The sequence below is a fragment of the Salmo salar genome, chromosome ssa13 (assembly GCF_905237065.1).
Source record: "Salmo salar chromosome ssa13, Ssal_v3.1, whole genome shotgun sequence".
Lineage (NCBI taxonomy): Eukaryota > Metazoa > Chordata > Actinopteri > Salmoniformes > Salmonidae > Salmo > Salmo salar.
This window is the reverse complement of record NC_059454.1, coordinates 73,056,860-73,083,881: the sequence shown is the minus strand read 5'-3', so window position 1 is coordinate 73,083,881 and position 27,022 is coordinate 73,056,860. Positions and strand designations below refer to the sequence as shown.

Sequence of the window (27,022 nt, the reverse complement as noted above, 5' to 3'; positions counted from 1 at the left end):
CCTAAAGTTTCTAAAACTGTTTGAATGGTGTCTGTGAGTATAACAGAACTCATTTGGCAGGCAAAACCCTGAGACATTTTCTGACAGGAAGTGGATACCTGATGTGTTGAATTACCTTTAAGCCTATGCCATTGAAACACACAGGGGTTGATTAATGTTTTGGCACTTCCTATTGCTTCCACTAGATGTCACCAGCCTTTACAAAGTGTTTTGAATCTACTATGAGATCTGACCGAACAAGAGCCATGGAACGGTGATGGCCGATTAGACTCTGGCGCGCGAGTTCATGTTGGGTACCCTCGTTCCAATACGTTATAAAAGAGAATGCATTCGTCCACCTTGAATATTATTCATGTTCTGGTTAAAAAAGGCACTAATGATTTATGCTATACAACGTTTGACATGTTTGAACGAACGTAAATATATTTTTTCCCCTCGTTCATGACGAGAAGTCCGGCGGGCTTAGATCATGTGCTAACAACACGGAGCTTTTTGGATATAAATGAGCTTTTTTGAACAAAACTACATTCGTTATGGACCTGGGATTCCTGGAAGTGACATCTGATGAAGAGAATCAAAGGTAATGGATTATTTACATAGTATTTTCGATCTCTCCAACATGGCCGTTTGTCTGTATAGCAAAGCATATTTTTCTGGGCGCAGTGCTCAGATTATTGCAAAGTGTGATTTCCCAGTAAGGTTATTTTTAAATCTGGCAAGTTGAATGCGTTCAAGAGATGTAAATCTATAATTCTTTAAATGACAATATAATATTTTACCAATGTTTTCTAATTTTAATTATTTAATTTGTGGTGCTGACTTGACTGCCGGTTATTGGAGGGAAACGATTTCCTCAACATCAATGCCATAGTAAAACGCTGTTTTTGGATATAAATATGAACTTGATAGAACTAAAAATGCATGCATTGTCTAACATAATGTCCTAGGAGTGTCATCTGATGGAGATTGTAAAAGGTTAGTGCATCATTTTAGCTGGTTTTATGGTTTTGGTGACGCCTGGCTTTGAATTGACAAAACATTACACACAGCTATTGTCAATGTACTCTCCTAACATAATCTGACTTTATGCTTTCGCCGTAAAACCTTTTTGAAATCGGACAACGTGGTTAGATTAAGGAGATGTTTATCTTTCAAAGGGTGTAAGATAGTTGTATGTTTGAAAAATTAAAATTTTGACATTTATTTGGTTTCAAATTTGCCGCTCTTGAAATGCACCTGCTGTTGATAGGGTGCACCACGGGTGGCACGCTAGCGTCCCACATAGCCCCAAGAAGTTAAACACCACAATGTAACTCCAAGTCAATCACACTTCTGTGAAATCAAACTGTCCACTTAGGAAGCAACACTGATTGACAAATTTCACATGCTGTTGTGCAAATGGAATAGACAACAGGTGAAAATAGGCAATTAGCAAGACACCCCCCAATAAAGGAGTGGTTCTGCAGGTGGTGACCACAGACCACTTCTCAGTTCCTATGCTTCCTGGCTGATGTTTTGGTCACTTTTGAATGCTGGCGGTGCTTTCACTCTAGTGGTAGCATGAGACGGAGTCTACAACCCACACAAGTGGCTCAGGTAGTGCAGCTCATCCAGGATGGCACATCAATGCGAGCTGTGGTTAAGAAGGTTTGCTGTGTCTGTCAGCGTAGTGTCCAGAGCATGGAGGTGCTACCAGGAGACAGGCCAGTACATCAGGAGACGTGGAGGAGGCCGTAGGAGGGCAACAACCCAGCAGCAGGACGCTACCTCCGCCTTTGTGCAAGGAGGAGCAGCAGGAGCACTGCCAGAGCACTGCAAAATGACCTCCAGCAGGCCACAAATGTGCATGCTCAAACGGTCAGAAACAGACTCCATGAGGGTGGTATGAGGGCCCAACGTCCACAGGTGGAGGTTGTGCTTACAGCCCAACACCGTGCAGGACGTTTGGCATTTGCCAGAGAACACCAAGATTGGCAAATTCGCCACTGGCGCCCTGTGCTCTTCACAGATGAAAACAGGTTCACACTGAGCACGTGACAGAGTCTGGAGACGCCGTGGAGAACGTTCTGCTGCCTGCAACATCTTCCAGCATGACTGGTTTGGCGGTGGGTCAGTCATGGTGTGGGGTGGCATTTCTTTGGGGGGCCGCTCAGCCCTCCATGTGCTCGCCAGAGGTAGCCTGACTAGCATTAGGTACCGAGATGAGATCCTCAGACCCCTTGTGAGACCATATGCTGGTGCGGTTGGCCCTGGGTTCCTCCTAATGCAAGACAATGCTAGACCTCATGTGGCTGGAGTGTGTCAGCAGTTCCTGCAAGAGGAAGGCATTGATGCTATGGACTGGCCCGCCCATTCCCCAGACCTGAATCCAATTGAGCACATCATGTCTCGCTCCATCCACCAACGCCACGTTGCACCACAGACTGTCCAGGAGTTGGCAGATGCTTTAGTCAAGGTCTGGGAGGAGATCCCTCAGGAGACCATCCGCCACCTCATCAGGAGCATGCCCAGGCATTGTAGGGAGGTCATACAGGCACGTGGAGGCCACACACACACACACTACTGAGCCTCATTTTGACTTGTTTTAAGGACATTACATCAAAATTGGATCAGCCTGTAGTGTGGTTTTCCGCTTTAATTTTGAGTGAGACTCCAAATCCAGACCTCCATGGGTTGATAAATTGGATTTCCATTGATTATTTTTGTGTGATTTTGTTGTCAGCACATTCAACTATGTAAAGAAAAAAGTATTTAATAAGATTATTTCATTCAGATCTAGGATGTGTTATTTTAGTGTTCCCTTTATATATGGATTTCATATGACTGAGAATACTGGTATGAAATCAGTTTGTCACAGCTTAAAAAAAAAAGGTAGGGGCATGGATCAGGAAACCAGTCAGTATCTGGTGGCCACCATTTGCCTCTTGCAGCACGACATCTTTTGCATAGAGTTGATCAGGCTGTAGATTTTGACCTGTGGAATGTTGTCCCACTCCTCTTCAATGGCTGTGCAAAACTGCTGGATATTGGCGTGAACTGGAACACGGCGATCCAGAGCATCCCAAACTTGCTCAATGGGTGACCGTGCAGTCAGTATTCAGACCCATTTAGTCACGTTACAGCCTTATTCTAAAATTGATTAAATTAGAATTTCTCTTCTACACACCCCCCATAACAACAAAGCGAAAACAGGTTTAACCTGTTGGGGATAGGGGGCAGTATTGACACGGCTGGATAAAAAAAGTACCCGATTTAATCTGGTTACTACTCCTGCCCAGTAACTAGAATATGCATATAATTATTGGCTTTGGATAGAAAACACCCTAAAGCTTCTAAAACTGTTTGAATGGTGTCTGTGTGTATAACAGAACTCCTATGGCAGGCCAAAACCTGAGAAGATTTCAAGCAGGAAGTGGCCTGTCTGAGAAGTAGTGTTTCATCTTGGCTCTTTTTATTCAAGACTCAGGATCTGTGCAATAACGTGACACTTCCTACGTCTTCCATAGGGTCTCAGAGCCCGGGAAAACGATGAACGATATCGAGGCAGGCTCTGGCTGAAACACTATCGCTTCTGGCGAGTGGCCACTCAGAGTACTATGGGCTTAGGCACGTGCCCGCTTCGACCGAATGCTTTGTTTTCCTTTGTCTGTTTATCTAAACGCAGATTCCCGGTCGGAATATTATCGCTTTTTTTTATGAGAAAAATTGCATAAAAATTGATTTTAAACAGCGGTTGACATGCTTCGAAGTACGGTAATGGAATATTTAGAATTCTTTTGTCACAAATTGCGCCATGCTCGTAACCCTGATTTAGCCTTTAGGATAGTGTCTAGAACGCACGAACAAAACGCCGCTGTTTGGATATAACGATGGATTATTTTGGACCAAACCAACATGTTATTGAAGTAGAAGTCCTGGGAGTGCATTCTGACGAAGACAACAAAGGTAAGAACATTTTTCTTATAGTAAATCTGACTTTGATGAGTGCTAAACCTGCTGGGTGTCTAAATAGCTAGCCCTGTGATGCCGGGCTACTGAGAATATTGCAAAATGTGCTTTCACCAAAAAGCTATTTTAAAATCGGACATATCGAGTGCATAGAGGAGTTCTGTATCTATAATTCTTAAAATAATTTATGCTTTTTGTGAACGTTTATCGTGAGTAATTTAGTAAATTCACCGGCAGTGTTCGGTGGGAATGCTAGTCACATGCTAATGTAAGAAGCTGGTTTTTGATACAAATATGAACTTGATTGAACAAAACATGCATGTATGTATTGTATAACATAATGTCCTAGGGTTGTCATCTGATGATGATCAAAGGTTAGTGCTACATTTAGCTGTGGTTTGGGTTTATGTGACATTATATGCTAGCTTGAAAAATGGGTGTCTGATTATTTCTGGCTTGGTACTCTGCTGACATAATCTAATGTTTTGCTTTCATTGTAAAGCCTTTTTGAAATCGGACAGTGTGGTTAGATTAACGAGAGTCTTATCTTTAAAATGGTGTAAAATAGTCATATTTTTGAAAAATTGAAGTAATAGCATATCTAAGGATTTGAATAACGCGCCACAGGATTCAACTGGCTGTTGAGTAGGTGGGACGCAAGCGTCCCACCTAGCCCAGAGAGGTTAAAAATAAAATACTATATTTACATAATTACTCAGACCCTTTGCTATGAGACACGAAATTGAGCTCAGGCGCATCACGTTTCCATTGATCATCCTTGAGGTGTTTAAAACTTAGAGTCCAGCTGTGGAAAATTCAATTGATTGGACATGATTTGGAAAGGCACACACACACACCTTTCTATATAAAAGGTCCCACAGTTGACAATGCATGTCAGAGCAAAAACCAAGCCATGGGGTCAAAGGAATTATCTGTAGAGCTCCGAGACATGATTGTGTCGAGGCACAGATCTGGGGAAGCATAAAAAAAAAAAAAGTGTGCAGCATTGAAGGTCCCCAAGAACAGTTGAGCAATCGGGGGAAGGGCCTTGGTCAGGGAGGTGACCAAGAACACGGATGGTCACTGACAGAGCTCCTCTGTGGAGATGGGAGAACCTTCCAGAAGGACAACCATCTCTGCACCACTCCACTAAAATCAGGCCTTTATGGTAGACTGGCCAGACGAGCCACTCAGTAAAAGTGCATGACAACCCGCTTGGAGTTTGCCAACAGGCAAATAAAGGACTGACCATGAGCAACAAGATGCTCTGAACTGATGAAACCAAGATTGAACTCTTTGGCCTGAATGGAAGATTAACGTCTGGAGGAAACCTGGCACCATCCCTAAGGTGAAGCATGGTGGTGGCAGCATTATGCTGTGGGATGTTTTTCAGTGGCAGCAACTGAGAGACTAGTCAGGATTGATGGAAAGATGAATTGAGCAAAGTACAGAGATCCTTGATGAAGTCCTGAGCGCTCTGGAGTAGGTGCTCAGACTGGGGCGAAGGTTCACCTTCCAACAGGTCAACAACCCTAAGCACACAGCCGAGACAACGCAGGAGTGGATTCCAAACAAGTCTCTGAAAGTCCTTGAGTGGCCCAGCCAGAGCACGGACTTGAACATCTCTGAAATAGCTGTGCAGCGACGCTACCCATCCAACCGGAGAGCTTAAGAGGATGAGCAGAGAAGAACAGGAGATACTCCCCAAATACAGGTGTGCCAAGCTTAGAGTCATACCCAAGACTCGAGGCTGTAATTGCTGCCAAAGATGCTTCAAAGTACTGCGTAAAGGGTCTTAATACTTACGTACATTTTATATTTCAGTTTATTTGATACATTTGCTAAAAATTCTAAACCCGATTTTGCTTTATCATTATGGGGTATTGTGTATATTGAGGAAATATGTAACCTAACAAATTGTGGAAAAAGTGAAGGCGCCTGAATACTTTCCAAATGCACTGCATGTCTGGTGGGTATGCAGGCCATGAAAGAACTGGGACATTTTCCACTTCCAGGAATTGTGTCCAGAGCCGTGCGACATGGGGCAGTGCATTATCATACAGAAACAACGGACCTCAGGATTTAGTCACGGTGTCTCTGCATTCAATTTGACATCGATAAAACGCAATTGTGTTCGTTAGCTTATGCCTGCCAATACCATAACCCCACCATGGAGCACTCTTCACAACTTTGACGTTAGGATACCGCTCACCCACACGACGCCATCTGCCCGGTACAGTTGTAACTGGGATTCATCTGTGAAGAGCACACTTCTCTAGTGTGCCAGTGGCCATCCAAGGTGAGAATTTGCCCACTGAAGTCTTATGACGCAGAACTGCAGTCAGGTCAAGACCCTGGTGAGGATGACGAGCACGCAGTTAAGCTTCCCTGAGACGGTTTCTAACAGTTTCTAGGTTTGCACAACCAAAGAATTTCTGCAGTTTCATCAGCTGTCCGGGTGACTGGTCTCAGGCCATCCCACAGGTGAAGCAGCCAGATGTAGAGGTCCTGGGCTGGCGTGGTTACACGTGGTCTGCGGTTGAGGCCAGTTGGACGTACTGCCAAATTTTCTAAAACGACATTCAATTCTCTTAACAGCTCTGGTGGACATTCCTGCAGTCAGCATACCAATTGTACTCTTCCTCAAAATAGAGACATCTGTGGCATTGTGTTGTGTGACAAAACTGCACATTTTAGAGTGGTCTTTTGTCCCGAACACAAGGTACAGCTGTGTAATGAACATGCTGTTGAATCAACTTCTTGATATGCCACACCTGTCAGGTGGATGGAATATCTTGGCAAAGGAGAAACCCTCACAGGGATTTAAACATTTGTGAACCAATTGAGAGAAATAAGACGTATGGAAATTTCTGGCCTCTTATTTCAACTCATGAAACCAACATTTATGCATGTTCTGTTTATATTTGTTCAGTGTATTTGGTCTGCATAACATGCCTAACAGTATTACTCACAACAGGACTTTAGAAACATTAATGTCCATGAGATGACGTTGATGCTATAGCTTATCAAACAGCTCATTAATCAGTGCACAACAAAGCAATCACCAGTTGCTGTAGTTGAAACTACTCTTGGATTAAGTCCTATTTGTACTCTACAAGGACTGTTGTGAACAAAATGTGTCATCCTGAATGCAATTCATAGATTAGGGTACTGAAAGTTGAGGCTCAGGTCTGAGTAACTGACCTTGTTCTCAGCAGCAGTGTTTTTAGCAGAAGGCTCAACCTTACTGGTGGGTTTAGCAGTCTGTTGTGACTCTGTAGTGTCTCTGGTGGTACTCTCTGTTCTGTAAGTCACAGTAAAACACCAGGTTAACAACTTCAAAATGATCAACAAATGCATGATTGCCATTGGTTCGTAAACACTTGAGTAATACTGTACATACCTTTTACTTGAAACTTTCTTAGCTGCAGTTTTATTTGATCTTCCAGCTAGAAATGAATAGTTTGTAAACATGAAAAGAAACATCAAATCAAAGATAATACATACAGACAATGATCTAGCAAAAGCAGACTACCTCCAACAAACAATTATAAACTTAGAACAATTGAGGAAAAACTGCTTTTGAGGAACCAACAGGGATGCAAACTGGTGAGAGCCCAATAAGGTGACACTGCGTCGCACTGAAACAGGCAACAACAAAAAAATCCCTGCTAGGGGGAAATGCAGATTTTAACTAATTAAAACATGCTCAGTCTGTAAAATAAGTGGTTAATGTAAACCTAACTCGCAGCTAAAAAATTTTTTTTTAAAGAAAGCAATCCAATGTTATGTTGCTAGACTACCTGAACACTTGTTTAACAAGCAACGTCTCATTTTGACCTAATTCTCTCATTCTGAAAACGAACCACATACTGTAGAGGGAAAACAGTAGTTAGTTAACATGTCAGATTGCCAGGGTCGCGTTATAACATGAGGACAGGTGTTGTGCCGAAGAACAACCCACTACCCCCGTGAACGCACTCAAATCTTCATTGCTGCAACTTGCGATTTCTGCTCTTCACTCCATTGTCAGTTAAGCCTACATTTCACTGATCTTAGTAGAATGCTTTTTTTTTTTGTTTGTGTCCTCTGATCGCAGGGGAGGCACAAATGTCTGCAATTTTCAGTTTGGCCATTTGTTTCAAGTGTATTACTCTATAAATAAATCTGCCAAAATTCATCTCCCATGTCTTATTTGACTAGTAGTTGATCTGAAATGTTTATAGCTTGCCTACATTTTACTCCCTTGGTTTAATACACATCCATTAATTAAGGTTTCCTATCCTGACGTGAAATTTGTTCTGTAGAAAGTATTTGACAAAAGCAAATTGGGGGGGGGGGGTGTATTTCAGCAAGGCCATTTCCTTGCCTGCTGAATTCTCCCTTCTATTTTGGGGGCTGCAAGGCCTGGCACATTTCAGAATCATTTTGGTAGCTCATGTTGACCAGTAGTGTGTGCCACAGAAAGTATTTGACTAGCCACAAAATTAAGGAACTTAGACGGCAGGGAGAATTTCAGCAGGCAAGAAAATGGCCTTGCCGAAATACTCTTCTCTCCCACCCGATTTCTAATTTCCTTACATTTTGTCACTAGAGCCAAAAACGTCCATTTTATTTATACAGGTTCTCATTGAGAACCTATTTTCCAAGAGAGACCTGGTCCAATAGCAGCAGAGGGAACAACGTTTAAACAAAACAACTTACATACACTAACACAACATTAAAACTATAAACACATACAGTACAACAAAAACATTTCACATTAAAAACAAACATCTTGACTAAAAACAGCTTGCCTAAAAAAACAATTACTTTATGATATATACATCGATCAAGTGTTTAAACTCCACCAACAAAACTAGATCACCACATTTTAAGATGTTCCGGAGAGAATTCCGGGACCACGGAGCTAAGTAACTAAAACTATTTCTACCATTACCTGTTCTAATTTTTGGTACTGTTAGCTGCAAATCAGAATGGGACTGTAATTGATATTTATTTACTGACCTGACAAAAAAAAAAAAAAAACATTTAACCCAATATGGCCTTATAAATCAGTGTTTTAAGCCTACGCAAGGTCAATGACGACCAGCCAACAGCGCTGTAGAGATCACAATGCGTTAGACGTTTCTGATTTGTAATGAACCTGAGGGCTGCATGATACACTGAATCAAGTGCTCTCAGGGTAGTGGCGGAGGCCTGCATAATATATATATATATATAATAAATTAATAAATAAATTAATAAATAAATAGTATATATATAAATAAATATAAATAAATAATATATATAAATCGACATTAATTACATCGTACCAGCTCCTTCCTGGCCTCAAAGAAAAACAAGCCTTATGCCGGTAATCAAATCCTATTTTCAGCTTGAGCTTCCTTATCAAGTTCTCTACATGCACAGTGAAGCTCAGCTTATCATCAACCCACACACCAAAATATTTGTACACTTTAACTTGCTCTATAGTATGTCCAGCCAATGTAGCAATGACATTTGTAACATACCTGGCATTTGAAAGTACCATGCATTTTGTTTTACCCGAACTTAGAATCAGCTTTAAATCAAACAGATTCTGTGGTATGATAAATGCCCTTTGGGCATTTTCAAAAGCTAAAGAAACTACTACCACTTGCATAAAGAACAGTATATGCATAAAAATGAACATCCGCCGTTTTATTAAGATCCCCAATGTGGTTGATATACAAAATGAACAGTGGGCCCAAAATAGAACCTTGCGGAACACCTGAGCACACCTCTGGATTTACAACCATCCGCCATTACACATTGTGTACGATTTGATAGGTAATTTATAAACCAATCTAGAGCATGACCAGTAATTCCACAACATTTCAACCTTTGCACTAACACAGCATGGTCCACGGTGTCAAAAGCCTTCGACAAATCAATAAAAACAGATATAATGTAACTTCTTATCAAGAGCACAGTGGATGTCATTTAAAACCTTCAATGTTGCTGAAACAGTGCTGTGGCCAGACCTATAACCTGATTGCATTCCATTTAAGATGTTTTCTTGGAAGTAGACCTTTAGCTGCCTACTAACGAAGGACTCCAGTACCTTTGACAGTACAGACAATTTTGATATCGGTCAATAGTTGTCAAGTAGCGAAGGATCTCCACCTTTCAGGAGAGGCAGTACAAAAGCAGATTTCCATAACTTGGGGATTTCCTCATCAAGCATGAGGTTAAAAATACATGTTAAGGGGTTGCAATGATGTCTGCAGGGGTCTAGTTCATCAGGGCCAGGGGATTTTTTTTTTTAGCAATTTCTTTCAGGGCTTTACACACTTCTGAAACGGAGGAGGATGAAAAGGAGAACCTGGTGAAGGAGCGCACAGGGGTGTCAGGTAAATTCATAGGGGGCTCAATTATACCTTTTCAAATAAACTGCCTGCATCTAAAAAAATGCTGATTCAAGGCTTTCAGAATGGAGGTTGTCTCAGTTACAATCGGTATCGACCAACAATTGTTTGGGAATCTGTGCATGTTTTTTGCACTCCAAACCCTTCACTACTTGCCAAAATTTGGATAGATTATTTCAATTTTGTGAAGTAGATTTCAGGTAGTGGTCTGCTTTCAATTTACGGATCATACCCACACCCATATTTCGAAGATGTTTAAAAGCCTTCCAATCAATCTGCCAAACCACCTTATGATTTCCTTAGTAAACCAAGGGTTCTCTCTGCCCTTAATCCTGATTTTTTTTAAAGGGGCATGCCTATTGCATACATCCTAGAATGCATTGTGGAAGTAAAAGGCTAGTTCAACATCAGGGATTACTTCCATTCAATGCTAGATACATCATGTAAAAAAATCTTAAATATCAAACCGCTTCCAGTTTCTTTTCGTAATATCACGTGGAGATTTTAGGAATATTACCATCCACAGGCAATAGCACAGTGATCACTTATGTCATTTACAAAAATACCAGAAGCATTAAAACGATGAGGAGTATTGGTTAACCTGTTGGGGCTAGGGGGCAGTATTTGCACAGCCGGATAAAAAAAACATACCCGATTTAAACTGGTTACTACTCTTGCCCAGAAACGAGAATATGCATATAATTAGTAGATTTGGATAGAAAACACTAAAGTTTCTAAAACTGTTTGAATGGTGTCTGTGAGTATAACAGAACTCATATGGCAGGCCAAAACCTGAGAAGATTCCAAACAGGAAGTGCCCTGTCTGACCATTTGTTCTCCTTCTGTGGCATCTCTATTGAAAATACAGCATCTCTGCTGTAACGTGACATTTTCTAAGGCTTCCATTGGCTCTCAGAAGGCGCCAGAGAGTAGAATGACGTCTCTCCAGTCTCTGGGCGAAAAACAGCAGGAGTTTGTGAGTGGTCAGACAGGGAACAATGACACTGGAGTGTGCATCCATGAGAGGACTCCATGTTTTTCCTTTCAATCTGAACGAATACAACGTCGCCTTTTTGGAAGATTATCGCTATTTTACGAGAAATCACAAAAATTGATTTTAAACAGCGTTTGACATGCTTCGAAGTACGGTAATGGAATATTTAATTTTTTTGCCACGAAATGCGCTCGCACGTCACCCTTCGGATAGTTCCCTGAACGCACAAACAAAAACGGAGGTATTTGGATATAACAATGGATTATTTCGAACCAAAACATTTGTTGTTGAAGTAGAAGTCCTGGGAGTGCATTCTGACGAAGAACAGCAAAGGTAATCCAATTTTTCTTATAGTAAATCTGAGTTTGCTGAGGGCCAAACTTGGTGGGTGTCAAATTAGCTAGCCGTGATGGCCGGGCTATCTACTCAGAATATTGCAAAATGTGCTTTCGCCAAAAAGCCATTTTAAAATCTGACACCGCGATTGCATAAAGGAGTCTGTATCTATAATTCTTAAAATAATTGGTATGTATTTTGTGAACGTTAATCGTGAGTAAGTAAGTAAATTCACCGGAAGTTTGCGGTGGGTATGCTAGTTCTGAACATCACATGCTAATGTAAAAAGCTGGTTTTTGACATAAATATGAACTTGATTGAACAAAACATGCATGTATTGTATAACATAATGTCCTAGGAGTGTCATCTGATGAAGATCAAAGGTTAGTGCTGCATTTAGCTGTGGTTTTGGTTTTTGTGACATATATGCATGCTTTGAAAATGGCTGTGTGATTATTTTTGCCAGGGTACTCTGACATAATCTAATGTTTTGCTTTCGCTGTAAAGCCTTTTTGAAATCGGACAGTGTGGTTAGATTAACCTCTATGGGCTAGGTGGGACGCTAGCGTGCCACCCGTGGTGCACTCCATCAACAGCAGGTGCATTTCAAGAGCGGCAAATTTGAATCCAAATAAATGTCAAAATTCTAATTTTTCAAACATACAACTATTTTACACCCTTTGAAAGATAAACATCTCCTTAATCTAACCACGTTTTACGATTTCAAAAAGGTTTTACGGCGAAAGCATAAATTTAGAGTATGTTAGGACAGTACATTTACAAGAGTTGTGTGTAATGTTTTGTCAATTCAAAGACAGGGTAACCAAAACCATAAAACCAGCTAAAATGATGCACTAACCTTTTACAATCTCCATCAGATGACACTCCTAGGACATTATGTTAGACAATGCATGCATTTTTAGTTCTATCAAGTTCATATTTATATCCAAAAACAGCATTTTACTATGGCATTGATGTTGAGGAAATCGTTTCCCTCCAATAACCGGCAGTCAAGTCAGCGTCACAAATTAAATAATTAAAATTAGAAAACATTGGTAAAATATTATATTGTCATTTAAAGAATTATAGATTTACATCTCTTGAACGCAATCAACTTGCCAGATTTAAAAATAACCTTACTGGGAAATCACACTTTGCAATAATCTGAGCACTGCGCCCAGAAAAATACACGTTGCGATAGACTAGACGTCATGTTGGGGAGATCTAAAATCGAAAATACTATGTAAATAATCCATTACCTTTGATTCTCTTCATCAGATGTCACTTCCAGGTATCACAGGTCCATAACGAATGTAGTTTTGTTCAAAAAAGCTCATCATTTATGTCCAAAAATCTCCGTCTTGTTAGCACATGATCTAAGCCAGCCGGACTTCTCGTCATGAACGAGGGGAAAAAATATATTTACGTTGGTTCAAACATGTCAAACGTTGTATAGCATAAATCATTAGGGCCTTTTTTAACCAGAACATGAATAATATTCAAGGTGGACGAATGCATACTCTTTTATAACGTATTGGAACGAGGGTACCCAACATGAACTCGCGCGCCAGGTGTCTAATGGGACATCATCGTTCCATGGCTCTTGTTCAGTCAGATCTCCCTCCAGAAGACTCAAAACACTTTGTAAAGGCTGGTGACATCTAGTGGAAGCAATAGGAAGTGCCAAAATATTCCTCAGCCCCTGTGTTTTTCAATGGGATAGGTTTAAAGGTAATACAACACATCAGGTATCCACTTCCTGTCAGAAAATGTCTCAGGGTTTTGCCTGCCAAATGAGTTCTGTTATACTCACAGACACCATTCAAACAGTTTTAGAAACTTTAGAGTGTTTTCTATCCATATATAATAAGTATATGCATATTCTAGTTACTGGGTAGGATTAGTAACCAGATTAAATCGGGTACGTTTTTTTTATCCAGACGTGCAAATGCTGCCCCCTAGCCCTAACAGGTTAACGAGAGTCTTGTCTTTAAAATGGTGTAAAATAGTCATATGTTTGAGAAATTGAAGTTATAGCATTTATGAGGTATTTGTATTTCGCGCCACGCGATTCCACTGGCTGTTGACCAAGCGTCCCACCTTGCCCAGGGAGGTTAAGATCAAATCAAAGAGGGTATTTTATATTATAGAACAAACTTCACGTCCAGATAGGCAACCAAAATTAATATGTGTTATGTTAAACAGAGGGAGTAAGATGTAGGCAAGCAATAAACATTTCAAAACAAGTCAATTAAGACATGGGAGTGATGACGATTTTGGGCAAAGAGATTTATTTAGACTAATACACTTGAAACAAATAGCCAAAGCGAAAACTCCAGATATCATTAGTGCCTCCCCCCCGATAAAACCGCCATAAAAATAAAATGATCATTGAACAACAGCAAGGAGTCGTATACCAGTTAATACTATACCGCATTGGTTAGGTTACTAACGTTAGCTAGCTGTCTGACTTTATTAGCTAGCTAATTTTCAGACAAACGCAATAATTTGATCAGCTAAATTGGCTAATGTTGCTCAAATTCTCTCTGGCTAGCTAACAGATTATTCAATCCAGCTACTATAGCAAAATACTTAATGCCAACAATACTTGTTCCACCACACTTTCCAAATGCCAATTTTTCCAGTTACAGCTCATGAAGTACGCTTCATCTTCTCACCCGTCTCCGTGGTCAGGCTTCTCGCCTACCTCTTCATTATCGTTCGGTCTCGCGCTGCGCTGGTTTACAAACGCGCATCACTCGGATCTACACGATTCACGTAGGTCACCTAGTTTGGATTCAAAACAGCGAATTTCGGCAAAAGGTGACTAGTTTGCATCGCTGGGAACAAGTAACAGCTGGTAAAACAAGCCCAACCTACCCAAGACAAGAACAATGAAAAGGAAATACATGACAAACTAATGGCATTACATTGTAGGCTACTTTTGTTTAGCATGCAGTGCATTCCTAAAGTATTCAGACACCTTGAGTTTCCACTGTTAAATTACAGCCTTGTTCTAAAAGAAATAAAATATTTTTTTCCTCAATCTACACAAAACCCCTATGGTGACATGCGAACACAAGTTTAAAAAGTTTTGCAATTCTTTTTTTTAAACAAATATCTTAATTACATAAGACTTCAGACCCTTTGCTATGAGACTCAACTGAGCTCAGGTGCATCCTGTTTCCATTGATCATCCTTGAGGTGTATCTAAAACTTGATTAGAGTCCAGCTGTGGAAAATTCAATTGATTGGACATGATTTGGTAAGGCACACACCAGTCTATATAAAGGTCCCACAATTGACAATGCATGTCAGAGCAAAAACCAAGCCATGAGGTCGAAGGAATTGTCCATAGAGCTCCGAGACAGGATTGTGTCGAGGCACTGATCTGGGGAAGGGTCCAAAACATTTCACAGCATTTAAGGTCCCAAGAACACAGCGGCCTCCATTATTAAATGGAAGAAGTTTGGAAACACCAAGACTCCTCCTAGAGCTGGCCACCAGGCCAAACGGAGCAATCAGGGGAGAAGGGCCTTGGTCAAGGAGGTGACCAAGAACACAATGAGCACTGACATGGCTCCAGAGTTCCTCTGGGAGAACCTTCCAGATGGACAACCATCTCTGCACCACTCCACCAATCAGGAATTTATGGTAGAGTGTCCAGACAGAAGCCACTCTTCAGTAAAAGGCATGACAGCCGGCTTGGAAATTACTAAAAGGCACCTAAAGACTCAGACCATGAGAAACCAGATTCTCTAGTCTGATGAAACCAATTGAACTTAGGCCTGAACACCAAGTGTCAAGTCTTGAGGAAACCTGGCACCATCCAATTCATCGATACGTATGCTTTGATGCTGATAAAGATGCCTTGTGCACCTACAGTGCTGGTCATAAAAAAAAGCTAGGTCATGGGTGCAAACAATGTTCTTCCCAAAAACATAGCAAAACGGCATCTGTTTCAGTAGCTATAGTCCTAACTAAATAGCTAGGTGTCATCTAAAATAAATTAGGGTTATAATAGTTTATTTGATTAATGGTGGTCGGACCCATCTCTGTGAAGCTAGCCACAATAAGGATTAGCCACAATAGTGGACTTTGCGGTTAGCCTTCATTAAAAGTATGGCATAATTCGCATCACTGTCAAAGACACTTATTTTGAAGGCAAACCGCAAATTCGACTATTGTGCCTAAACCTTATTGTGGCTAGTTTAACACATAACTCAGTCCGAGCGAGCCTCACTAGCCAGATGAAGCTAGCTGGCTGCTTATAACATTTGCTTTGGGGAACAGGGTTAAGTAGCTAGCCAGCTACTTAATTTCATGAACTGAAGTTAAATTTCATTAAGCGAACAATACTTAAGGATTCCTAAATCATTGCTAAGAATAATGATGACTGCAGGTTATACTGGTTATTGTTTTCAGGCTGTTGTATTGGTGCTAGCTAGGTACCAAGCTAACGCTAGCTACCCCAGAAGTTGCGGTCAAACAAATTATACTTTACCAACACGGTATTGTAAACATTGTTCATGGCCGGTGTTGGCTGACTTTTGTACAGCTTTGACTGTGCACCTATCTTTTTTGACACGCAAAGACCCAAACGGCATTCCATAGTATGCATGTTGTGAAGCTAATAGTGACGCTATTACTGTGCAACTCCAGTAGGGCAACAGCAGAAAATAGCGCACTTGGTAGTGTTAACCGGTGCTCGACCAGTCGGCGAAAGCCATCAACCACAACAGAAAGGTTGATTGTCAAGGGCAATGAATTCCATTATCTTGGCTTTAATGGATTTCACCTTCGAGTGGTCTCGCTGAAATTTTGTTCCTTTCAAATGACTGCTTGACCCACACAGCAGACATTGTGGGCTAGTTTAGCTGCTGTGTTGCATCGTGTACAATCGTTACATCGTGTACCTTCGTTACATCGTGTACCTTCGTTACATCGGTATGCACGTCAGCTTTGACATCGGTTGTGCACATCGGGTGTTAAACTAGATATCGGCCGATACCGGCGTTTGTATTTTTAGCTAATATCGTCCGATTCCGATATGTTCACCGATACAGCGGAGCATCCGTAGTCTGAATACTTATGTTATTTAATACATTTGCAAACATCCCTAAAAACCTGATTTTGCTTTATCATTATGGGGTATTGTGTTAAGATTGAGGGGAAAACAATTAATCCATTTTAGAATAAAGCTGTAACATAAACTCAGAAAAACTCAAGGTGTCTGAATACTTTCCGAACCCACTGTAAACAAAGATGATTATTTTCCATATCTTCCCCCAACTTCATATGGAGGTACCCTCTGGGTAGAGTTAGGATTAGCCACCCCCACTTCCTGCTATTGGATATGCGAAAAATTTATGGCGGTGGGACAAGCTCTTGTTGGGAGGGTTTTTAACCATCCCTTTGATTTGTCACGGTAAATCGCTAGTTTTACAAGGCGCCAAATTAATCTTGTTAACCACAAGCCAATTCTTACAATCATCCCCAAATTGATCCTAGTAATTATGTTTTCCTACATGATCAGTTGGTTTTAATATAAAGTTATGTGGGCGAATTTCCGTTACCTTTGCGTTCCTCTGCCCGGTGGCACTTGCTCTCCTCCATCTCTATGTTGAACTTGGCATGTTGCTGCAGCAGGTCCTTCATGCCCTCTGGGTCAGCCTTGCACAGGGTCTGGCCCCACTCGTTGGCCTCTATCGCCTGCTTGTGTTCCCCCAGTAGGAACAGCGCCTCACAGTACCGGTAGTGACCCTGACATACACAGACCACAGAGGAAGGGAAGATGCCAGACATTTTAGGAATGATAGTACTTTAGGCATTAACATTCCATTACAATCATACAACATAACCTTTTTGTAGAATGTTGAGCATTTCATGCCTCACTGAAAAAAAAACATTTTGATTTTAGATCAATAGAACTAGCTTGCTGGTCAGTCATAACAAAGAGCTGACTAAAATGTATTCATTTCACCACCATCAATGGGTTTGATCTTCAGATATTTGATGAATCTTGCTTAAAGGGATAGTTTGTGATTTCGGCAACGAAGCCCTTTATTTACTTCCCCAGGGTCAGATGAACTTGTGGATACCATTTGTCTTTGCATTTGAAGTTGCCAACTAGCTTTAGTAAAATTGCTAACTAGCATTAGCACAATGACTGGAATGATATCCACAAGTTCATCTGACCCTGGGGAACTACATAAATCCCGAAATATCCCTTTAAGCTGAGGGCAATCGCAACGGAAATTCAGATGTGGCCGTGGGAGAATTGCATACCTTTGCCCACTCTGGTTGTATTAAAGTGGCTCGTTTTCCATCCCCAACAGCTTTTCTGTAACAAATGATGCCTTGATCATTAAACATGTTTAATGGGTTTGTGTAAGTGTCCTACACAAACAGGTCTGTTTATCATATGTTTATAGTTTGTAGGACTTACAGATATTTTTCACTACGGATATAACAAAGGGCTCGGTTCCCATAGATAATGTGGTTTTCAGGGCTGAAAAATAGATAGGATTATGTTATCAAACAAGAAATTGATACAAATTTGTATTTATTTATGAGTAGTTAAGTACACCATTCTGGTCCATTTTGACAGACCAAATGGGAAAGTGAGTTGTGGTCAAAGTAGAGTTTACACTTCAGCGACATTTATGGTGCAATAAACAAACATGTTCAGCAGGGTGTTAGTCACTTGAATAAAACACATGAATAAACAATGAAATCAAAAAGGTAGTGTGACAATAACACATTGGGAAGCGGTAATGGGTAACAGCCTGACTTGATGCAATCACAGGCGCATGTTATATTGTCCAACATTCCAATAGTACGTAAATCCGATGTTAAAACCAAAAATACCACTTACTGATATTTGATGGCTTTTGAGTAACACTTGACTGCTGCATCATATTTCTTTTTCTGAAACTGATCATTTCCTCTAGTCTTCATCTCTTCACTTTTCTGAGGAAAGGAGGGAAAAAAGTTGACAAAATCCTAATAGAAAAAACATGTCAGAATTCATGTAAATCGACACTAACCTATCCATCAACTTAGGTCATTAAAAAAACATCTGCTATACATCTAAAACATACTATCAGGGGTTGGAACCAGTTCAGGGAATAGAACAGAAATGGAAAACATTGAAGGCACAGAATGAAAGTGATCCATAATGTTCCGGATCATAACCGTTATTTTAGAAGCATGGGAACCAGTTAAGTGATTTTATGTTCTAGGAATTGTTTTAGTCCCACTAAGTGCCTATGCAAAGCCCACTGTTACTAGAAAAAGTTTGAGTATCTACCTGTAATATGAAAACCGTTGCATGTTTAGGCTACCTGCCCCTCCCAAAGAACAGACTACTACATCTTGGCCATGTTCTGTTATAATCTCCACCCGGCACAGCCAGAGGAGGACTGGCCACCTCATAGCCTGGTTCCTCTAGGTTTCTTCCTAGGTTCTGGCCTTTCTAGGGAGTTTTTCCTAGCCACCGTGCTTCTACACCTGCATTGCTTGCTTTTGGGGGTTTTAGGCTGGGTTTCTGTACAGCACTGTGAGATATCAGCTGCTGTAAGAAGGGCTTTATAAATACATTTGATATGATACTGTCTTGATGTTACAAGCTTGATTCAGAAGATAAATATTTTTAATTAGCAACAGAAGATTAGATTCACTTCTTCAATGCTAGTTAAGAATACTATAGGCCTAGTCATCACATTTCACATTGGATTTATTAACTACAAAATGGTAAGATGGGTTTTAAATTCTGGTGCCGCTCTGCACACACAAGATTGTTAGCTAGCTAACTCAAAAGGAAATGCAAAGTTCCGCCATAGAAGCCACTCCTCCTAGATATAATTATTTGGACCCAATTCAGATAATGCATGTCATAAAATGCCCAGCACTTCAAGCCTCCTCAACCCTTTCTGCCCACCTGCAAAATGTGTCAAATTGAGCCATAGGCTACACTTCTCTGTCAATCAAAAATGTTAACTAGTTTGCCTACTCTATCCACTGATTGGATAATTTAACCTGTTGGGGCTAGGGGGCAGTATTTTCACGGCTGGATAAAAAAACGTACCCGATTTAATCTGGTTACTAATCCTACCCAGTAACTAGAATATGCATATACTTATTATATATGGATAGAAAACACCCTAAAGTTTCTAAAACTGTTTGAATGGTGTCTGAGTATAACAGAACTCATTTGGCAGGCAAAACCCTGAGACATTTTCTGACAGGAAGTGGATACCTGATGTGTTGTATTACCTTTAAACCTATCCCATTGAAAAACACAGGGGCTGAGGAATATTTTGGCACTTCCTATTGCTTCCACTAGATGTCACCAGCCTTTACAAAGTGTTTTGAGTCTTCTGGAGGGAGATCTGACCGAACAAGAGCCATGGAACGATGATGGCCCATTAGACACCTGGCGCGCGAGTTCATGTTGGGTACCCTCGTTCCAATACGTTATAAAAGAGTATGCATTCGTCCACCTTGAATATTATTCATGTTCTGGTTAAAAAAGGCCCTAATGATTTATGCTATACAACGTTTGACATGTTCGAACGAACGTAAATATATTTTTTCCCCTCGTTCATGAAGTGAAGTCCGGCGGGCTTAGATCATGTGCTAACAAGACAGAGATTTTTGGACATAAATGAGCTTTTTTGAACAAAACTACATTCGTTATGGACCTGTGATACCTGGAAGTGACATCTGATGAAGAGAATCAAAGGTAATGGATTATTTACATAGTATTTTCGATTTTAGATCTCCCCAACATGGCGGCTAGTCTATCGCAACGCGTATTTTTCTGGGCGCAGTGCTCAGATTATTGCAAAGTGTGATTTCCCAGTAAGGTTATTTTTAAATCTGGCAAGTTGATTGCGTTCAAGAGATGTAAATCTATAATTCTTTAAATGACAATATAATATTTTACCAATGTTTCCTAATTTTAATTATTTAATTTGTGGTGCTGACTTGACTGCCGGTTATTGGAGGGAAACGATTTCCTGAACATCAACGCCACAGTAAAACGCTGTTTTTGGATATAAATATGAACTTGATAGAACTAAAAATGCATGCATTGTCTAACACAATGTCCTAGGAGTGTCATCTGTTGGAGATTGTAAAAGGTTAGTGCATAATTTTAGCTGATTTATGGTTTTGGTGACGCCTGTCTTTGAATTGGCACAACATTACACACAACTCTTGTAAATGTACTGTCCTAACATACTCTAAATTTATGCTTTCGCCGTAAAACCTTTTTGAAATCGGACAACGTGGTTAGATTAAGGAGATGTTTATCTTTCAAAGGGTGTAAAATAGTTGTATGTTTGAAAAATTTGAATTTTGACATTTATTTGGATTCAAATTGGCCACTCTTGAAATGCACCTGCTGTTGATGGAGTGCACCACGGGTGGGACGCTAGCCCATAGAGGTTAAGCCTATGCCATTGAAACACACAGGGGCTGATTAATGTTTTGGCACTTCCTATTGGTTCCACTAGATGTCACCAGCCTTTACAAAGTGTTTTGAATCTTCTACTTTGAGATCTGACCGAACAAGAGCCTTGGAACGGTGATGGCCGATTAGACTCTGGCGTGCGAGGTCATGTTGGGTACCCTCGTTCCAAAACGTTTTAAAAGAGAATGCATTCGTCCACCTTGAATATTATTCATGTTCTGGTTAAAAAAGGCCCTAATGATTTATGCTATACAACGTTTGACATGTTTGAACGAACGTAAATATAGTGTTTTCCCCTCGTTCATGACGAGAAGTCCGGCTGGCTTAGATCATGTGCTAACACGGATCTTTTTGGATGTAAAACGCTGTTTTTGGATATAAATATGAACTTGATAGAACTAAAAATGCATGCATTGTCTAACATAATGTCCTAGGAGTGTCATCTGATGGAGATTGTAAAAGGTTAGTGCATCATTTTAGCTGGTTTTATGGTTTTGGTGACCCTGTCTTTGAATTGACAAAACATTACACACAGCTATTGTCAATGTACTCTCCTAACATAATCTAACTTTATGCTTTCGCCGTAAAACCTTTTTGAAATCGGACAACGTGGTTAGATTAAGGAGATGTTTATCTTTCAAAGGGTGTAAAATAGTTGTATGTTTGAAAAATCTTAATTTTGACATTTATTTGGTTTCAAATTTGCCGCTCTTGAAATGCACCTGCTGTTGATAGGGTGCACCACGGGTGGCACGCTAGCGTCCCACATAGCCCCAAGAGGTTAATGAGCTAAATAAAAAGTTATTTTACAGGTAAAACAATAAACAGTACTTTTTGGTTCGAACCGGTTCAGAACTTTATTTTGCTGATCGGAACGAAACGATTGTAGTAAATTCATTTTCCAAATCGTCACAATTTTTACATAAAATAAGGTGAGGGCATGGAGTCCTTCAAGGATGACATAAATTACAGGTTCTTACCTCAATAGACCATTGGCCGGGGTCCTGTGCAAGCTCTCGCATCATTTTTTTTCTGTTGACTCCCATGGCCTGTGTATAGTGGGCATCTGATGAGAGAAGTTCATGTTTGGATTGGGACCCATTCACTGCTAACCAAGTTGCCAAGTTGCCAGAATAAACAATGTCATATTTAATTGCACAGTGGTATTCTAGCCTATAGCCCAGTAACATTCAAAGTCAGGATCACACGGGAATTGCGGGCGGGGGGAGACAAAACAGTTAAGAATAGAGATCAAAGCAAACTTTGTCACATGCTGCCTGCACGAGTCCAAAGGGCGTCCCCACCCGGCCGTCAACAGTACCGTGCTGCAACAGCTACGCTCCTACCTCCGGGAGCACAATCGTAACTTCTACCGGCTGGTGAAGCGCTCCTTTGACTGGAAGTAAGGCAGGCTACGCCTCTTCCTATGTGGACTAGTTCCCCCTGGCCCACAGAAGACTTAGGAACCATTGCCCTGTTTAAGGACTGACTGACCAGTATTAAAGGGGCAAAAGCAGTTTAAGAACTCTGACACCCAAACACTCCTGTCAATTGCCTTTTACTCTGCTCTGGTGTCAGCAGAGAAGTTCCATCCGTTACTTATAAGCATTTCACGGTAAGGTCTACACTTGTTTTATTTGGCGCATGTGACAAATAAAGTTTGATTTGGAGGGCCGGAACACAAAACAGTTAAGAATAGAGATTGTATGGGACAAAATACAAATGTTTCAGAAATAATCTAAGGCATTTATTGGTTTGTAATTTTGATTAATAATTATTTGTAATGAATTGACTTTTTATGTAACAAAAAAAGCAGCAAATCACACATTTTAAGGTTGTCAGATTTGGGTGTCTCTAGAAATTCTGGCTTAAAAAAAACAAGGCCCTCGCTGATGAAGTTTAGATATCACTGCCCATCTACCATGTTTCACCTTTCAGCCTCCACAAGCTACCTACCACTAAGCCCTAAACAGGCATTAGTAGGTTAAGATCTAGTGTGAGAAGGCTGAAAAAACATCAGTATGAGGCTTACAGACAGTATATCAGACCACCATATTAACAGCAATGGAGGACACACTGCCCGACAGTGGTTCTTACATTCAGTGAAGATGAGCTGCAGGGCAGCAAAGCAGTTCCCTCTGGGGCCCAGCTCCTGAACCCGCAGCTTGATGCGGGGCTCTCCTGTCCGCTCCAGCCAGCGTATCGCGTCGTCCAGGACCTCCGGCACATGCTAGCCACAGAGAGGTACCAGTCAACAAAACACCTCTAGCCTTCACCATCATAACAACTTGTATAGCGCTGATTATTACAGAAAATTCTCAAAGCAAAAAAATAAATTGAGGTGGTACAGATGGGAGATTAAACATCCCCCATTTTGGCTTCAGGTGAAAGGGTGGGGGTTGAGGCAGTTTGTACTGGAAAGGCAGTGTCACTTCAGCATAGGGGGCATCGATGGTACAGCCAGAGAGAAAGTCTAACAAACGGGAACGGACCACTTCATCGGTGTACCACATCTGCTTCTCCGACAGTCAGTTCCTCAATTGCCAAACATGTAGCACCCACCTGGGTGATGCCACAGCTGTCGAAAAGCACATGGATAGCCACCACATCTTGGCTGTGGTTAAGAACAGTTCCTGAGCCTCCCCCCAATCTCTGGACAGCATGCAGTACTTACTGTAATTCCTCCCAACAGACGAAACAAAGCCAGGGCTACATTATTTGAATCCAACAGCCATCTAGCATGCTAGCAATGAGCCAAAAAAAAACACTTTACCCCAATTCTGCAATGGAGTCAAGACCAAACAATTAAATGCTAATGTTGTACAATATTTACAGAGTTCTTTGCCTAGGCAACTCCACGGCAACCAGAAGACAATACACCCATGGGTGGGAAGTTCATGCGCACCAGGTTGCTAGGTATTCCATGTGACAAATCAGGTTGAGCTTGTCTTAACGCAATCAACGATTCAAATTTAAGAGCACCAAACAGGACATTTCGATTTCCTTTGCTTGGCTATGTACCAGCAGGGTGTAAATAAGTTGTTGAGTTAAAACAATGAATATTGGCACCCCACTCTTTGGATACCTCAAACAGTAAGTAGAATTTTGCCCCATTTTCTTGGCATGAAGAGAACATTCTTGTATTCTTATGAATAATTATTGTGCTGAGTGGATACTTCCATATTAGAAAAGAGAAGAAACCATGTTGCTCTATTTGGAAAGATATGAGCAAGAGAAAGCAGTGAAGATGCAGAATATTTGCATTTTCAGTGCACCATAGGCATGCATTACACTTACCAAGTTAAATTTATTGCTTATCCAGATCATATGCCTTGTTTGATCTTCTAATAACTGGAAGAGAAAAGTGACAACATGAGCCTTCAGGTTCAACACTGCAATTCCTGTATGGTTCCATTTATTGTAACAAGGAACTTACACATCCTTTTTCCATCGCTCTGAGGATAGCTTCCAATATTTCTATCTTGTGCAGTCTCTTCAGACTCAAGTCATTGCTGACACTAGAGAAAGTGAAAAGAAAACATGCACATTAACACTACTACGGAACGACAAATGTGAGACAGGGGAGTTACAATTAATTTGCAAGTCATTGTTCTTACTTTGAGTCTAGGAAGCCCACTTGCACAGCCCAGCGTGTGGTGTTGTGATTCTCTTGACGCAGCAGAATGTGGTACCAAAAGGCATACAATTTCATTAACTGGGCCGCCTTCTTTTTCAAAATGACAGGGATTTTATTCCATCGCTCATATATAACATCTGCAACATTAAACACAGTGTGATACAAGTGAAAATGAATGTTATTTTTTCCCATGTAATCTTCAACATCCACCTTGAATAGATATGTTTGTAGTCTCTGATAGTGGAGGATCTGGGTCACACCTGTCCACTCCCAATACCCATTTCCAACCACAATGTGAGAGTCAGTACTAGCTAGCTAGGTATTTATGTGTAAGGAACTAGCTAGTGTTCTACTTCTTACCTGGAGGTTGCAGGGCTACAAAGGGACTGTCTTTGTCATAGATCTGAGGAAGAACATAAGGTTAATAATGACGTACTGCCACATTTATTACATTAGTAGTCCATTTTCAAAAGGATGTAGTTAGCTCACCGGTACTAACTTACTTCACTATTTAAAATTACAGTCAACCATCCTTGTTACTCACAAGTTTCGCCCCGTGTCTGATGTCGCAGTCCAAAAACTCTGGACCGGAGTCTGAATCTGACATTTTGGGAAGTCTGAAACAAGAATCATAATTTAGCCCAGTGACAATACACAATAACGTTAGCTATGTTATTTAGTTAACTGCGTTGTCAACAAACTAGCCAACTTAACTAATGTTAACTAGCTATTATTACTCAACGAAAGTGTACCAAGTTAACGTACCACATGTGAATTGACGGCTAAAGAGCTATGTTTGGAGATGGCTAACGACGTTGGAAACGTTAAACCAAAATTATAGCTAACGTTAGTTCTGCGGTCATATAACTTGGCTAACTAAGTTAACGTTAGCTAACTAACGTTACAACTAAATTGTGTTTCCTAACAATACCCATCTAATAGAGTCATTGTTTGGTTAGCCAACTGCAGATGGGGGAAGGGAACATCTGTCTGACTGCCAGAAGCCTCGCACTCACCTTGAAAGTTAGCTAACGTTAAGCAATCGTTTGTTAGCTAGCAACTTGGCGCGGTTTTTTAATGGCTTTACCGTGAAAAAAAAACAACATTTAGAAATCTGGACACCGCGAGCATGAAATACTGTTAGACACGCTACAAAAAAAATATGGGACAGCACACACCAACCTACCTTTCTTGTTCACTTGTCTTTTATGGCAACATGCTCAGTTTACCACAGAGCAGGCGTTGCTGATAATACGGCTACATTTCAAAATAAAAGTCCCGTAGATTTTTATTTTACTTGAACGTTACAGAAAACCACGTTTTTCTGATTTAAAATCACAACAATAGTTCAAAGTGACTTAAACATACATGTACTGAAAAAACGAACAATATATTATTGAAATCAATTAACAAAGATCGTTTTACTGTCTCATTTGTTAAGCTAGTACACCAGTTAAAAACCTCTTAAGGAGCAGACGCTTTTTTTCAATTTTTGTCTAAAATTAAATACCCAAATCTAACTGCCTGTAGCTCAGAACCTGAAGCGAGGATATGCATATTCTTAATACCATTTGAAAGGAAACACATTGACGTTTGTGGAAATGTGAAATGAATGTAGGAGAATATAACACATTAGATCTGGTAAAAGATAATACAAAGAAAAAAACCATGCGTTATTTATTTTTGTACCATCATCTTTGAAATGCAAGAGAAAGGCCATAATGTATTATTCCAGCCCAGGCACAATTTAGATGTTGGCCACTAGGTGGCATCAGTGTATGTGCAAAGTTTTAGACTGATCCAATGAACCATTGCATATCTGTTCAAAATGGTGTATCAAGACTGCCCAAATATGCCTAATTAGTTTATTATTACATTTTCAAGTTCATAATTGTGCACTCTTCTCAAACAATAGCATGGTATTATTTCACTGTAATAGCTACTATAAATTGGACAGTGCAGTTAGATGAACAAGAAATTAAGCTTTCTGTCCATATCAGATATGTCTATGTGTAACAGTGTAGGTTCCGTCACTCTCTTCGCCCCAACCCGGGCTCGAACCAGGGACCCTTGCACACATCAACAACTGACACCCACCGAAGCATCGTTACCCATCGCGCCACAAAAGCCGCGGCCCTACTTCAAGTCTCAGAGCGAGTGACGTCACTGATTGAAACGCTATTAGCGCGCACCACCGCTAACTAACTAGCCATTTCACATCGGTTACATAGCATCGTTAC

The 27,022-nt window shown here is 40.6% G+C and overlaps 1 protein-coding gene across 3 annotated transcripts in view; it reads right to left on the bottom strand.

Moving 5' to 3' along the window:
* Positions 1 to 26,057, bottom strand: part of ttc3 (tetratricopeptide repeat domain 3) — a 46,731-nt gene extending 20,674 nt beyond the window's left edge. Inside the window, exons 1-14 of one of the 3 annotated variants that reach the window (XM_014137269.2) lie at positions 25,969 to 26,057; positions 25,327 to 25,399; positions 25,143 to 25,185; positions 24,763 to 24,919; positions 24,582 to 24,663; positions 24,443 to 24,496; positions 23,243 to 23,375; positions 22,126 to 22,211; positions 18,545 to 18,639; positions 18,116 to 18,178; positions 17,956 to 18,010; positions 17,244 to 17,430; positions 7,352 to 7,397; positions 7,153 to 7,252 (exon numbers count right to left, since the gene is read on the bottom strand). In XM_014137269.2, coding sequence (XP_013992744.1) covers positions 7,153 to 7,252; positions 7,352 to 7,397; positions 17,244 to 17,430; positions 17,956 to 18,010; positions 18,116 to 18,178; positions 18,545 to 18,639; positions 22,126 to 22,211; positions 23,243 to 23,375; positions 24,443 to 24,496; positions 24,582 to 24,663; positions 24,763 to 24,919; positions 25,143 to 25,185; positions 25,327 to 25,389 — 1,164 coding nt within the window. In that variant the 5' untranslated portion in view covers positions 25,390 to 25,399; positions 25,969 to 26,057. The other 2 variants (XM_014137270.2, XM_014137271.2) reach the window with 2 other exon arrangements.
* Positions 26,058 to 27,022: the final 965 nt, after the last annotated feature.